The sequence below is a fragment of the Myotis nattereri genome, assembly GCF_964212035.1.
Source record: "Myotis nattereri genome assembly, chromosome: 1".
Taxonomy (NCBI): Eukaryota; Metazoa; Chordata; class Mammalia; order Chiroptera; family Vespertilionidae; genus Myotis; species Myotis nattereri.
Window position 1 is genome coordinate 4,043,676 of NC_138075.1, and position 15,061 is coordinate 4,058,736.

The window sequence follows — 15,061 nt, forward strand, 5'->3', positions numbered from 1 at the left end:
GGGAAGCCTGGCCGCCTGGCCTTGGGCCTGCGTGTGTGTGCATGTGCGTGTGCGTGCGTGTGTGTGCGCGTGCATGTAGAGGGTCTGGGATTCTGGGATATGTCAGCCCTTTTGCTGGAAATAAAGAAGTCCCAGACACCCTTCTCTATCTTTTTTAAAATATATTTTTATTGATCTCAGAGAGGAAGGGAGAGGGAGAGAGAGAGAGAAACATAAATGATGAGAGAGTATCATTGATCGGCTCCCTTCTGCACACCCCCCACTGGGGATCGAGCTCACAACCCGGACATGTGCCCTGACTGGGGATCTAACCGTGACCTCCTGGTTCATAGGTCAACACTCAACCACTGAGCCACACCGGCCAGGCTCTTTTTCTCATCTTCTTAGACCCAAGCATTCGGGGCTGGGCCTGTCCCGGGAACAGCAGTCAGTCGGGGGCCTGGTAACAGCAACTGCTGCCCCAGACACTCACCCGAGCGTCCCCGCGGCGCCAGAGCTGCTCCAGGAACAGCACGGACAGTATCAGCTCCCCGAACCCTCCCAGCCACCCATCCCAGCAGTACTGCTAACCCAGTCCGACCGACAGGGAACGGAGGCCCAGAGAGGTGAAAGGCTGTCCCAGGTCATCGCCTGCCGGGAAGCACCGAGGGGCAAGCCCAGGCGGTAAGGCTGGTCCTGGGGTTTCCGGCCGTGACGATGGCGTGTGCCCCGTTTCCTCCCGAGGGCGGGGAGGGCAGCTCTACCTTCTGATAGTCCCACTGACGTTCAGCCCACACGGGGGACAAGACGGTCGTCTGAGGGGGACTGACCTTCGGGAAAATAACCGTGTTCCTGACAGAAGACCTACTGTGCGCCTAGGGACTCGGTTTTTCCAAAACACACCCCTGATCACGGCACCATCTCTTTAAACCCCTTCCTGGCTCCCTCCTGCCCCCAGGCTCAGGTCCAAGTGCCACAGCCTGGAGGTCAAGGGCCGACGCGGTCCCCACCCTGGGCTGGAGAGCCCACTGCCTGCAACTGGAACCCTGGCCCGCCTCGGGCCTCCCCATCGGTGTGGTGTGTTAACAGTACCTGCCTCACTGGGTGCCATGGACTGAACGTCAGAGCCGCAGCTCCCGCGAGCAGCACCGGCAGCCGCGAGCGTGAAATGACAGAGCACTGCTGGCCTGCTCTGCGGGGCTACCCTGCAGCCCCCCTTCTCTGAAGAATCGCCCACTGCCCAGGCTCAGTGAACAGCCTTCCCTGCTGTGGCTCCTGCTGGGGGACCGAGGCCCCCACAGACAGGCGGCCCTCGTGGGTTAGCCCCGGGGCAGCTCAGGGCAGCCATATGAATGCTTCCCGAGCGGCAGGAAGAGTGCAGGGGGCGTGCCTGCAGCGGGGTTTTCCACGGGGGAGCGAGGGGGTTTCCATTTCATAAGCAGGTAAAAGCACCTGAGCGCCGACCGGCCTGGGCAAGCATAAGCTTCACCACAACCACCAAACCCGCCGTCACGCCAATGTCCAGCTGCGAGGCCACCCGGCTCCCGCAGGGCCTTGGAGCCAGGACTCACAGGGCCCGTGTCGGGCTCCCCGTCACAGCTCTAGACCAGGGGTTGGCCAACGGCAGACGGTTTGCTTCACCACCCCGTGGTTTCTGTTGCAGCTACTCCACCTCCCAGGCGCTGCTCCTGCCCTAGCAGCTCAGAGCAGCCCCAGGCACCACACCAAGGTGGGGTGTCTTCTGGTAAAACCAAAATGTTTACTTCATATTTATACATGTCATGGAATATTCTGGTTTTTATTTTCCCTGCAATCATTCAAAAATGTAAAAACTGCCCTAACCAGTTTGGCTCAGTGGATAGAGTGTCGGCCTGCGGACTGAAAGGTCCCATGAAAGGTCCCAGGTTCGATTCCGGTCAAGGGCATGTACCTGGGTTGTGGGCACATCCCCAGTAGGGGGTGTGCAGGAGGCAGCTGATCGATGTTTCTCTCTCATCGATGTTTCTAACTCTATCCCTCTCCCTTCCTCTCTGTAAAAAATCAATAAAATATATTTTAAAAAATGTAAAAACCACTTTTCGCTTACAGGCCAGGCAAAATCAAGAGGTGGGCTGGAACCGGCCCGAGGGCCGGGGTTTGCCAAGCTGAGCTCTTGGCCAGGGGGCCAGCCGTGCCCAGCAGCAGGTACGGATCAAAGTCAGACGTTCTCAGCTGGGAAGTGTGGACAGACAGACTCAAACGCTTTCCTGCTGTTGCATACGGCTTGAGAGGCTGCTTGTAAATGCAGAAACACCGATCAATTCCTTCACACCTTCGCTACCACCACTGCGAGGAGAAAATGCCCCCATTTTAGAGACAGGGAAACCGAGGCACAGGGCCACGCCTTCAGCGGAGAGCTGAGACCCCTCTAACGGAAGCTCACGCGCAGACGGGAACACGCTGCTCAAACCCCAAAGGGGACTAGCGACAGCCGTCCTTCGCGCTGCCCTGCGGCTGCCCCTTCACGGGCCATCTGCCTCCGTCCAGGCTTCCTCCTCCCGCGGGAAAGGCTCGTTTATGAGACAAAGCGGCTCGGGAAGAATGCGCAGGGGTCAGTGCGGGTCGGCTCTGACGGTTACGGATGCTGTAATGAGGCAACTTCTCCAATGAGCGTGCGGCTGGCTGGCGTGCGTGCATGCGTGCGAGTGTGTGAGTGTGTGTGTGTGTGTGTGTGTGTGTGTGTGTGTGTGATGAGGTGCTGGCACCTGGGACAGAGTAAATAAAGCCTCGGGGAGAGGCCCCGGACAGGACCGCGGCCAAGCAGGGCAGCCATCCAGGCGAGCTCCGTGCCAGGCGGAGCGAGCAGAGAGCATGGTCCAGCCGCCGCCGGGCCCCACGGGGAGAGGATGACAGGGTGACAGATGGGAGAGTGCGCAGCCTTCGCTCGTTAGACCAAACAGCGAAGCCACCTGCGGCCGGCAGAGTTGTCAGGGTGTCAAAACCCAACCAGCCAACCAGGGCGGCGCGGACGCAGCTGGGCACGGGCTGCGCGGACGATGTGATTCCTACCCAGATGCCGGATGAACGCCCCTATGAGGCAGGAAGCAGGGGAAGAGGACGCCGCCATGGCCCTGGCCCTTCAGGAAATGGAGCCGCCCGACTAAAACCCCTCAGCGAAATAAACACGCAAGACCCCACTGGCTACCAGCCTGCTCTCTCCTCGCTGAGGGCAGTGCTCCTGCTCACCCCCACACCCCGTGACCAGGCGTCCTCATCAAGAATCTCCCTCCAGCCCAGCCAGTGTGGCTCAGTGGTTGAGCGTCAGTCTATGAACCATCAGTCAGTAGGTCAACCACACACATTAAGCACCACCTGTGTATGCAGCACGGAGTGACACTGGGTGTACGGATGGGAGATAACGGGTCCATGGGTGGGTGGGTGGTGGAGGGATAGTTGGATGGGTAGACAGAAGATTGGCAGGTGGGTAGTTAGGTAGTGAGTGGGTAGATAAGCAGATGGGTGACAGGTAGTGATTGAGTAGGTAGTTGGGTGAAGGGGTCAAGAGTGGTGGGCAGTCATAGTGGAGAGATGGATGGGTGAGCGGGTGGGTGAAGAGGTGGGCAGGTTGATGAGTAGGTAGCTGGCTGGGAGGGGGAGTAAGAGGTTGTCAAGACGAATAGGAGATTAGTTAGGTTGGTGGTGAGCAGTGAGAAAAGAGATGTATGGGAGGGTGGGTACTTGCATAGATGGCTGGGCAGGTACGTGGAGGAGTGAGGTGGTGAATGGGGGGACAGTGAAAGGGAGATTTGGCAGTGCAGTGGGGACATAAGTGGGCGAGCGGACAGGGAGGTGGAGAGATGGATGAATGCTGGTGGGTGGGTGCTGGTGGGTGGGTGCTGGTGGGTGGGGAGTTGATGGGTGGCTGGATGGTTACTTAGCAAATGGTGGGGTAGATGAGATGGGAAAATGGCGGGAGGGTAGACAGCCCACTGCTCCCCCACCTGGGCTCTGGCCTTCACGGCCTCGTACTCGGCCTTCATCCTCTTCTGGGCGTCCTCGTCCACGCTGGGGTCCCCGATCCTGTGGAACAGGGAGGCCGCCTCCTCCAGCAGCCGGTCCAGGAGCACGGCCTGGTGGCCCACGTCGTGCAGCAGCACCTGGGCCTGGCCCAGCTGCCACTGCTTCTCCTTGAGGCCCAGCTGCAGCTCCACGGGCGGCGCCAGCGCCACCGTCATCCTCTGGAACCAGCGGTAGAACTCGTCGCGGGCCAGGAGGTACTCGCTCCAGTGCAGCCACACCCACTCGATGCGGCTGTGGGCGCAGAGACATGGGCCGTGACCAGCCGCTCAGCTGGCTCCGGGGACGGGGGGCTGTGGGAGGGGACAGGAGGACGCCCTCTCGGGGCCTCGGCGCCACCTGGGCAGCTCACACTCGGACACTCGGATTCTGGGTCTCTGTTCAGTCCTGCCGGACCGGACCCTGTGTCTGCGGAGTAAGCTCCCAGGGGCTAAGGGGCAGGGGGGCTCAGTCCCAGATCTGCTCTGAGACCCGCAGCCTTGCTAATGCGGCTTATGGAGCCTTAGCTACCAGCACCCCAAATTCCAGCCCTAAACCCCACTAACGGACACCAAAATGCCGCCGGGAGTGTGTCTGATAATTTGCAGGGTGCAGCAGTATCTATGGGCTTGTCACCCCACAGTGGGGACAGAAGTTGAGGGCCTGCGTGTGGGTTCCAGGGACGCCATAAACTTGCTGCACAACCCTGCACCCTCACTCGCCTCAGTTTCCCCACCTGTAACATGGATGTGGCCCTGTCTGTGCGGTCATATCAAGCCACTTGGGAATTCCAAGTGACAAGGGTTGAAAAACAAAAGTGAAAGGTCCCCCAGCTCACTCAGCATCCTGGTTTTAAGATGGTGCCCGGCCGGCGTGGCTCAGGGGCTGAGCGTCGACCTGTGAACCAGGAGGTCACAGTTCATTCCCAGTCAGGGCACATGCCCGGGTTGTGGGCTCGATCCCCAGTGTGAGGCCTGCAGGAGGCAGCTGATCAATGATTCTCTCTCATCTCTCTCTCTGTCCCTCTCCCTTCCTCTCTGAAATCAATAAAAAATATATTAAACGAAAATGATGGAGCACCCGTTCGCTGAGGGCCTACTGTGTGCTTTGCTACCTCCCCCTTCCATCCTCCTGACAGCCTTCAAGGAACATCTGATTATACCCATTGTCTAGATGAGAAGCCTGAGGCTCAGAGAAGTCAAGTAACTTTCCCAAGGCCATACAGCAAGTAGCCGCCAGAGTGGGAGGCCCCCCTCTGTCCAACCCCCATCCGCCCGGCCTGGCTCCCCACAGGCCGAGAAGCTGGGCTAAAAGGCTAGCAGGAGACAGCCTCCCTCCCTCCTCCGGGGCCATTCTCCCATTCGGGGCCATTCCCTTCTGCTGGCGATGGGCACATGACAAGTCAAACCAGAATTAATTGTTGGCAAAACAAGCTGGGCTCCCACTGTCTATTCTCATCGTTAAGCTTGAATATAATTAGAACGAGGCAGGCAGGGCTGGCTAACATCCCAAGAGAACGCCCCGTTCCCAGCGAGCCCGGCACTGAAGGAATGTCCCGTGGGCGGGGGCGCCAGGCCAGGGTGGCAGTGGGCAAGCAGGGTCAGGGGCAACGGCAGACAAAGCCCGGCCAGGTCCCCGGCGGCCCTACCTGTGACAGTGAATCATGTAGGTAACCGTCTCCTCCCACTGGGCCTTGATGTCCCTTAGCCGCGCCAGGACCGCGGGCTTCTGGTCCTCGGGGCAGCAGGCCAGGAGCGCCTCGGCCGCCTGCAGCACCAGGTCCACCTTCACGCGCCCCTCCGGCTCCAGCTGGCATATTTTCTGTCGTGGGCACAAAAGCCAGTTTCCAGGGGTTAGACAGAGTGCGAGCGGGCAGAGCCACAGCCGGCGTGTGATGGAGGAGCCTGGACTCTGAGCCCGGAGGTGCTGGGGTTCGAACAGTGGCCCCCGCACCTTCTCCGGGGCCCGGGGCAGCCTGCGGCGGCTCTGAGGGTGGGCGCAGGAGCGAGGGTTATGTAGGAAGCGGTCAGCTTGTAACGGAAATGGTTACTGAATTTCCCAGGGCAAACAGACCAGCGGGAGGAGGGGAGTGGGTATAAGAATGAAGAACTCTGTACATGACCAGCAGCACATTTTCCAGGAAGATCTGCCCGCCATGACTAGACAGAGGGAGGTGGAGACAACTAAAAAAAAAAAAAAAAAAGGCCTCAGCTCGTATTTTTAAATAACCCAATAGGGACAATAAGACCGAGGCAACATGGGGGGAGGGGGGACTGTTAACCCCACAGTGCTCCGCCAATGAGGAACCGGGGAGGGACTCACACCGCAAAGATAAACAGCCTGTGATGGCGGCTCTGAGTGCGCCTGCTCAACCAGACACTGCTCTTGCAAGACCGCATTAAAGGTCTCGTGTTCGCCATATGTCATGGCTCCGGGCCCACTATTTGAATTTGGACAGGTGAGTGTCTCTCGCAGGTGAGCACTGAAGGACAAACTGTCTGATGCCCTGAGTTCCCTCCCTTCCTCGCATGGCCCGTTCCTTGCTGTGTGAACTCAGACAAGTTTCATGATCTCCCCGGACTTGGTGTTACCATCTGTAAAATGGGGACGTCCAGAGTACTTAGCTCTCAAATTCTCTTTTCAGAATTAAATGACAAAGTACGTGTCACCGTGTGAAGCTGTGAGACTGTGCTCCTCGGGTCTATGTGGGGAGCGGGGCTGACCTAGGACCCCCGCCAAGGCTCCAGAATCATCTGAATTTGCACCGAGGCCTCGCCCCTCGGCTGCTCCCACCAGGGACCAGGCAGGAATGCTGAGGGAGGCCCGTTCCTGGGGAACAGCGGGCTCCAGTGAGGGGTGTCTGGTTCAGGATGACCCACGGCCTTGCCAAACCCCCTCAGAACGGTAAGGCAGTCTGAGTCGCTCCCCCTCCCCTGGACTCGGGCCGGACCTGCATTGGACGGGCCTCCTCCCTCCCAGCCTCTCGGGCTCCGGCCCCAAGAGCATCCTGCAGGTAATCTCACCCAGGCTTGGGCTACTCGGAGGACCAAGTCTAACAGACAACGTGCTAGCTATTGTCACTATTAACCGTGATCATTCCAGTTCTTTGGCAACTAAAGCTTGGTCCAAGTCCAAGGCCACTCCCTGGTACTCCCGCTCCAGGCCTTGACCTGGGAGATAGCGGCTCTGCCCCAGGGCTCCAGGGAGCACAGCCACAGGGAGCGCGTCAGCACTGGCCTGGCTCACAGCACACTCGCCAGGGCTGACTGCTCACTGAGATCATCGTCTCCTTACCTTCGAGTCTGCATGTACCTAAAGCTCCCGCCCTCCCCAGCTGGTGTGCATGAAGGGGGCTGGCAGTCACGTTCACAGGCTGATGTCCCCGGGGGCTGGCTGTCTCTGACTCTCCCTGTGGGTGCAGTAGAAGAGGAGGCCCACGGGTAGCTGTGTGATCCCAGGCAGGTCTCTCGACCACTCTGGGCCGCCCTTTCTCACCCTGAGATAACCATCCCTGCTTTGTCTACCTCACTGGGGCACTGCACTGGGCACAGCTCTGGGCCTGCACTGGGCACAGCTCTGGGCACTGCGCTGGGCACTGCACTGGGTACAGTTGTGGGGTCTGTGCTGTGTACAGCTGTGGGCACTGCTCTGGGTACAGCTGTGAGCACTGCTCTGGGTACAGTTGTGGGGTCTGTGCTGTGTACAGCTGTGGGCACTGCTCTGGGTACAGCTGTGGGCACTGGAGTCCAGGAGGAACAAACATGGCGGTGCCTGCAGGCTGGGGGGTCTGCAGACAGGAGCACAGAGGCTGTGGAAGGGCCAGGAGACACCATGTATTGTTGGAGCTCCACAGTGGGGAGAGGATCCAAGAGGGCTTCCTGAGCAGGTGGCACTGGCACGGTGCCTCCGTGATGGGCAGACGGTTGAGATGGGGCTTGAACAAAGGTGAAGCCAGCAGGGCACGCACAGAGCATTTAGGGACAGAGCGTCCGGCTTTGGGAAGCCAGGCCCCAGGAAATGCTGGCACCCCCTGACCAGAGGGCCCAGGGCCAGCTGGGAGGCACCTGGCTGCGCAGGCCCAAGGGCAGGCGAGGAGGCTGGGAGCAGACGGAGAGATGAGCTGGGGACCTAGGAGCTGCTCCCGAGGTCCCGGGTGGCAGGACGGTCCGCGTGCCTGCACCCTGCACCAGGGCCATAGAAACAACGCCTCGGTGGGCGACTCTGCCGCGGGCCCTGCGCCCAGCCAGGCACGCCAGGCATCCTTCCCCTCGACCCTCCCCTCCTGCAAGGCAGCATCTCGCCCCTTCCCGGGAGCACGCCGAAGCCCGCAGCTCAGAAAACTCCCCAGGGTGCCACCGCCATAGCCGGGACTCAAACCCAGGCCTGGGCCCCGGACTCAGGCTCTCAGCCTCCGTGTCCTGCTTCCAGGACCAACAGCCTCTCGGGCTCCCACCCAGACGCCTCACCTGCATGAGGGTCCTGGAAACTCAGCCCACGAGGGCCGAGGGGTTCTCTCATTTCACTGATGGAGAACCAGGTCGTGGGAGGGCACGGGACTCGCTCCCGGCCACACACCTCAGAGCTGGATAGACGCGCACCTCCTGGCCACCCAGCCGGCGGGCCCTGGGCTGGGCACCACCGAGCTGGTGGAGGGCCCCAGGGACACGCTAGACGCCGGGAGAGGTCCTGGAGCCGGAGGCGAAGAAGGCACCAGCCACTGGCTTTCACCAGACCACAGGAGTGAGTGTTTTTTTTATTGCAAAGTCGGCTTTGAAATGTCAAAGCACATAGCTGATCAGCGCCCCTGAGCCCGTGGGAGAGCACGTGGGAGAGCACGTGGGAGAGCTGGGGGGAGAGCCCCTGGGCACACCCAGGACGAGGCCCGCTCCCAGGCTCCAGGTCAGGTTCTGACCCCCCCACCCCCCAATGGAAGCGCTCCCTCGGCCTCCAGGGCCACTCACCCTGGCCTCGCCAATGGCTCTTCCTGAGAACCACCCTGGCTTCCCTGAGGCCAGACCACCAGACAGGTCATGACCTGCTGCAAAGGGTGCAGGTTCCAAAGGGACCAGGCTGAGACAGTGAGTGCACTGCCAGGCGGGGGTGTCTGCAGGCAGAACCCCAGGGGCGGGGGGCAGAGTGGGGCTCAGGAGAGATGCGGGCAGGGAGTGTTTCACTTCACACCCACACCTGCACCCAAACCAAAGGTGTGCCAAGTAGAGGCAGCAGCACAGACAAAGGTGTAGTGATAGGCAGTTTAGGAGGTTCTCTGCCGACAGGAGGAGGCAGTGCTTGGAAGGTGGGGTTTGGGGGATGGGAGTGGGGGCAGAGCGTGAGGCTGGAGAATAGGGCTGTGCAGACAGTGAGTGACTTTTCCAGGTGACGTTGGTATTTCTTCGGTGGGCAATGGGGAGCCACGGATGGTTGTAGAGGAGAAGAATAACATCACCAGATCCTTGCTACGGATGGATGTTCCTCATTCGTGCTTGTGTGGCCACCCGGACCATGTGCACACCTGTGCCCTGTTACGCTGTGAACCTGAGCACAGGGCCTGCCTCACCCACCTCCCCTGCCCAGGTGTCCGCACTCAGCCCTGGATTCAAGCCTCAACCAGATCAATGCCTCGGATTTGGGCCCGTCACTGTGTCTAGGAATGCATCTCACTATTGAAAAGTGCAGACAATAAAACCACCCTCACAGGGCTTTTGTGAAACGAAACTGGAGCCCGGATAGTGCAGCCGTGAGCACAGTGGGTGTTGAATGAGCCTCAGCTCCCCGCTCCCAGTGCGCCCGGGAATAATCGTCCGATCACGAGGAGCCTGCCGTCTGAGGAGGGAAGGGGCTCTGGGCTGCCAACTCCTCTCCCTCAGTCCCCGACCTTCCAAACCTCCAACCCACTGCCCCCCTGTTACAGAAGAAGGTCGAGGGCCTCGGCTGATATTCCAGGCTGCCACCCTCTTACCCCGCCCCCTCTGCACCACCATACGCCCTGAGCCCTGCTTGGTGCATGGGGGCAGGGGGACCAGGCCCTGGAGAAGCCAAAGGAGTCACTCTCATGGGGCACAGCCCCTCCCCAGGCCCCGAAGGCCAACCTGGGCCCTCCCAGATCTGGCCACAGGGAGGAGGGGAGCCAGGGCTGGGCCAGCTGGGCTGGGGACCCACCTGGCTGTGCGTGCCCCTGCCAGGCCAGGAGGGACAGAGGGGGGCTCTGGACCCTTATCCTGAAAGTGGCCCAAGGAGCGGAAGCAGTAGGTCCCCTGGTGCATCTCAGAAATTCCACCCTCCGGGATCAGAGCCTGCACTTAAACCCCAGTCCCCGGGAGACTGAACACCGGAGTCTGAGGAACACAGGCGAGTCCCCCTATCCCGTGACAGTCCCCGTAAACCTGGGGCTGAGCTGGAGGGATCCCAACCCAGCCACAGGGCGAGGCCAGGCCTCTGCCTACCTCGGTCTCCCGCAGCCGGGCCTCCAGGGCGGCCCGGGGCCCCTGGGTGTTGTCATTGATCTGCAGCCGCTCCTGCACCGTCTTCATCCACTCCCGGGCGTCCTCCACGCTGCCCTCGAAGCCCTCCTGGGGCTGCTGAGTCATGGCACCTGCGGGCTGGAGGCAGGACCAGGTGAGATGGGGCAGGTGGGCGGGACGCAGGGGGCCCAGGGCAGGTGGGTGGGGGGCAAGGCAGGCAGGTGGGTGGGACACAGGGGGCCCAGGGCAGGTGGGTGGGGGGGCCCAGGGCAGTTGGATGGGGGCCCAGGGCAGGTGGATGGGGGCCCAGGGCAGGTGGATGGGGGACCCAGGGCAGGCGGATGGGGGCCCAGAGCAGGCGGATGGGGGACCCAGGGCAGGCAGATGGGGGGCCCAGGACAGGCAGATGGGGGCCCAGGGCAGGCAGATAGGGGGCCCAGGACAGGCAGATGAGGGGCCCAGGGCAGGTGGATGGTGGCCGAGAGGGTGGGGGAGACTGTGCCTACGGACAGGTCCACCCCACCCTGTGCTCAGACAGGGGGGCACAGTCCGGGTGATTATGTCTGTCAAAGAGCCCAGGCCTGGAGACAGGCAGGAACGGCGCACAGGCCTGGCTCTCCTGTCGGGGAGCCCGACAGCGGGCCCAGGGCGCCCGGGAGGCGGGGACTCTCTCTGGCCTCTCAGCCTCCCTGCTCGGGGCTCACCCACCTGGGGACACAGGGGACCGCCCTCTGACCCTCAAACACAGTGGCCTGAGGTGTCAGCAACAGATAATGAATCTTGATCTGAATGAATCAAAAGCCTCAATTTCAGAAACCACTTTTGGCATCAGCCACGCTGACACTCGCCCCTGAAAGTAACATGCCAGGCGGGATGGCCTGTTAGCCCCGGGCCTCGCCGAGCCACACACCACCTGCCCTGGCCGCCGCTGACACCAGCTGCCTGGGAGGCCTGCCTGCTGGTAGGTGTCCGGCCTAACCAGGCCCTCTCTGCACTGCCCGCCCTCCCTCACCCTCCCCGCCGCTGTGCGTGAAGTCTTTCTCTAAACCCCTCCAAGAAGCGCTGGCAAAACTCCCCTGAATGCCAGTCCTTGTTGTCTGTGTATGGGAACTCCAAGCTACTTTGGATTAAAATTCTTTAAATCTGCATTTTAGGTAAAGCATGTGTCTAGCTTAATCTCTAGTCTCCCATAATGCCTTGCCTTCAGAGTAAGCCTTCAGCGAATGTCGCTGAAATAGCCCAGAACTGGTATAAAGTTTCATGCACCCGAAACCGGCCACAGCATTAGTTAAAATGGCAAAACAAGACAAAGCAAAACTAGAACAATCCAGCCGCCCGATACCAGGGGTGGCGTGAGCAGGGAAGCGCTCTACCCGTGGGCTTTGGAACGTTGTGCAGCCAGCGGAAGTATGTGCTGCAGGTGAATTTGTGATGGAGAATCCTTAGCGTCAAATGACAGCACCAAACCGAGACAAGACAGCACATGTCGTGGTCACAGCTCTACAGCCAATACAAGCAAAAGAGAACCACCACCACATACAGACGGTAGAGACAGGTTGGGAGGCCTTGCCGTTGGCGTGTTCATGGGCCGGCCTGCGTGAGGGGCGTGGGCAGGAGGGCGAGGCCCCGCCCCTGTGCCCCCAGCCTCTCCCTGGCACGGTGTCTGGAGGCCCCTTGGGGAAGGACAGTTGTCTGTGGTGGATGGAGCCACAGCTGGAAGGTTCTGTTTCCTTATTTTCCTCTTAGGCACTCTGTGAATCTTCCAGAACGGGCAGCCACTGCTTAACAAACAAACCGCTCTTAACGTCGGCTGAGCTGTTTGCCGGCCCTTTCTTCGCAGCCACCAGTGGGCTGTGCAACAGGCGTGGACTGGACTCTGGGCACCCTCCCTGGGGCCTTGCACGGGGCGGGCTCTGCCCTCGAACCGTGTGGAAGGGTGCCTGCCTCGAGGGGGAGCGGGTGCCCAGGGAGGGCCCACCCACCACCCACCACCCACCCCCCACCCTTCAGGGCTCAGCCTCCCAACCAGGCTTCCTTTCAGAGGCTTGGGTTTCTTCTCACAATTTAATTCGCTCCCCGCAGCCACACCCAGGCTGTGAATGCTCCTGGGAAAAGCCGTCTAACATGGTGCCTGAGGCTTTCATCTCCTGTCTAGAGGGTGACTTGATCGGCTTCCAAAAGCTCCACTTTCATTTGTGTAAAACGAGACCCAGGAGAGGGGAGCCAGGCGATGGGAAGCTCTAGTTACCAAAAGGCAGGGGGTTTGACGACCCTCCCAGGGGGATGCCCGGGCCCCTGAGGCCTGGAGGTTTGGGGACCCCGAGGTACATCAAACGGAGCACAGGGTCCGCGGGCGCGGTGGGGCTTGGGTGGGCCTCCGACCCACGGGTCAGCCCCGCGGACGGGCCTAACCCCCTGGGGTGTGGTGAGGTGGCGGCAGAGTTCAGAGGCCGGGCTTCGCGTCCTGCTCCCACAAACCCCTCCCTTCCAACTCAACGAAACTCAGGATGCGGCAGGTGCTCCCAGCTGGCCTCCACCACGGCCACGGCCACGGCAGCAAATGCGGGCAGCGCCCCTGCCTGGAGATGCCCCGAGGGAAAGTGCACGTGGAACAGGGTGGGGGCTGCGGTGGGTGAGCTAGACGCCCGTGGGGGCTGTGAGTGGAGTGGGCTGGGCTCTTAACCTTTCCTGTGGGCTCCTCAGAACAAAGGCTTGGGAGGCGGGGAATAAAACGCGGAGGGTTACAGGGGAAGCCGATGCTACAGCAGTTACCACAACCGCCAATGGAATTCCTGCGGCCCTCCACACACTTCTTCATGAACGCGTTCCATCGCCAGACCTGTCCACAGGTCCACAGGCTTTCTCTCTAAACGCACATCCACTCGCCCACTTCACTGATCTGTGGCAGCGTGGTCCACCCACTGGCCCCCGGACCCCAGCGTGACCCGTTTCCAGCCCCTCACCACCAGGCCCAGGCAGACGTGCCGTTCTCAGCGGGCAGCCTCCTCACCAGTCCGCACAGCCAGCACCGGGCACGACCTCTGTCCCCTCTGCTGAGAGCACGCTCCCTCCCCAAAGCCTCGCCATCCCGGTGCCAGTGGGCGAAGTGACCGGCGCTTTGGGAATGTCAACTACAGAAACCAACGAGCAAAGCAAACGCTGTGCAGTACGAGGCCGAGGGGGCGGAGGGGCCTCCTAAAATCAGACAGGAGAGGAGAGGACCCTGGCCTTGGAGCAGGCGCCGCGGCCTCTCTGGGCCCCGTTTCCCCTCTTTCCCCTGTGAGTGTGGCACAGGGCATCTGAGGGAGGGACCGCTGAGGCTGTGGCTTGAGATCTGTGAGCCAGGCTGCGCCTGGCTCTGAGCTGAGCCGGGGAGTGGCCTCCGCCCTCAGCTGTCAGCCTGATCTGGCCAGCCCCTCGCTCCCCAGGGCGCCCCTCCTCCGCCAGCGCGGACCAGCACCGGCCCCTCCAAGGCAGGCCCAGAGCCTTCCGGGCGCTGCCCAGGGACCTTCACATCAGCCAGGCTGCTCTGTTTTTGTTTAGCGTCGGACAATACATATTTTTAGACTTTGCAGGCCACATGCAGTCTCTGTTGCACATTGTTTGATTTTACAGCATATTTGTGCTTTAAAAATGCAAGACCCGTTCCACACTCACTGGCTGTATTAGTAGTAAAACAGATGGCCAGCCCATGGGGCCTGTGGCTGTCCCTTGCCACCCTCGCTTTCGTGGTCCAAGGCTGCAGCCAGCGGCCGCCGGGAGCCACCGTGGCCAGCGGGCGGCAGGGGTAGCTGGCGGAGGGTAGGTGTCGAGGCCAGAAGGACCTAGGATTGGTCCTGGGAGCCCCGGCCCAACCATTTTGGCAAAAAAAAAAAAATGTGCTTCAGGATTTAAAAAAACACAAACTTTCCATCTCCAGGTCCCAGAAGCAGCTCTGGGTGCGGCTGCGGGCGTGCCGCTGGGCAGAGGCCACAGCCCTTTCTGGTGCCAGCTGGCGTGGGCCTGGGGAGGAGGCAGTTAGCACGGAAACAGCCTGGTTCCCAGCATCGGTGTGGTTATCGCGAAGGACAGCCGGGTGCGCAAGGACTTTATTTTCCCGGATGCAAGGTTGGGCCAGGGCAGGCGGTGGCACGGTCACGACAAAGCACATCCTCGGGTTGAACCTGGATCAAAGCCATTGGTCAAAAACAGGACCTTTGTAATACTTTCAACAATAAAGATTTATTTTTAAAAAAGCCACTGATCGGCCTGTGAGACTGACCGGTCCACAGAAGGTGGGCGACACCCGGGGGCGCCGCTGGGACACGCTTCCCCAGGAACGGACTGTGAGGCCGAGAAGCTTCCAGAATCTGAGTCATCAGCTCAGCAGGGGGAGAGTTTAATTCTTTTCCATTATTTAATATGTTTTTTTAATTGATTTCAGAGAGGAAGGGAGAGGGAGAGACACAGAGAAACATCAATGATGAGAGAGAAACGTTGATCGGCTGCCTCCTGCACACCCCCTACTGGGGACCGAGCCCGCAACCTGGGCCTGTGCCCTGACCGGGAATGGAACCGTGACCTCCTGGCTCATGGGCCAACGCTCA

The 15,061-nt window shown here is 60.7% G+C and overlaps 1 protein-coding gene across 1 annotated transcript in view; it reads right to left on the reverse strand.

Annotated features, from left to right (window-relative positions):
• The window catches only part of SYNE3 (spectrin repeat containing nuclear envelope family member 3), a gene marked incomplete at its 5' end in the record, with an annotated part of 40,378 nt that extends 25,753 nt beyond the window's left edge, over nt 1–14,625 (reverse strand). The window contains 6 exons of the mRNA XM_081110673.1: nt 3,960–4,269; nt 5,663–5,835; nt 5,968–6,000; nt 7,544–7,801; nt 10,458–10,606; nt 14,382–14,625. Of these exons, the coding sequence (XP_080966799.1) occupies nt 3,960–4,269; nt 5,663–5,835; nt 5,968–6,000; nt 7,544–7,801; nt 10,458–10,606; nt 14,382–14,625 (1,167 nt within the window). The remainder of the gene's footprint in view (nt 1–3,959; nt 4,270–5,662; nt 5,836–5,967; nt 6,001–7,543; nt 7,802–10,457; nt 10,607–14,381) is intronic.
• Between the last annotated feature and the right edge of the window lie 436 nt (nt 14,626–15,061).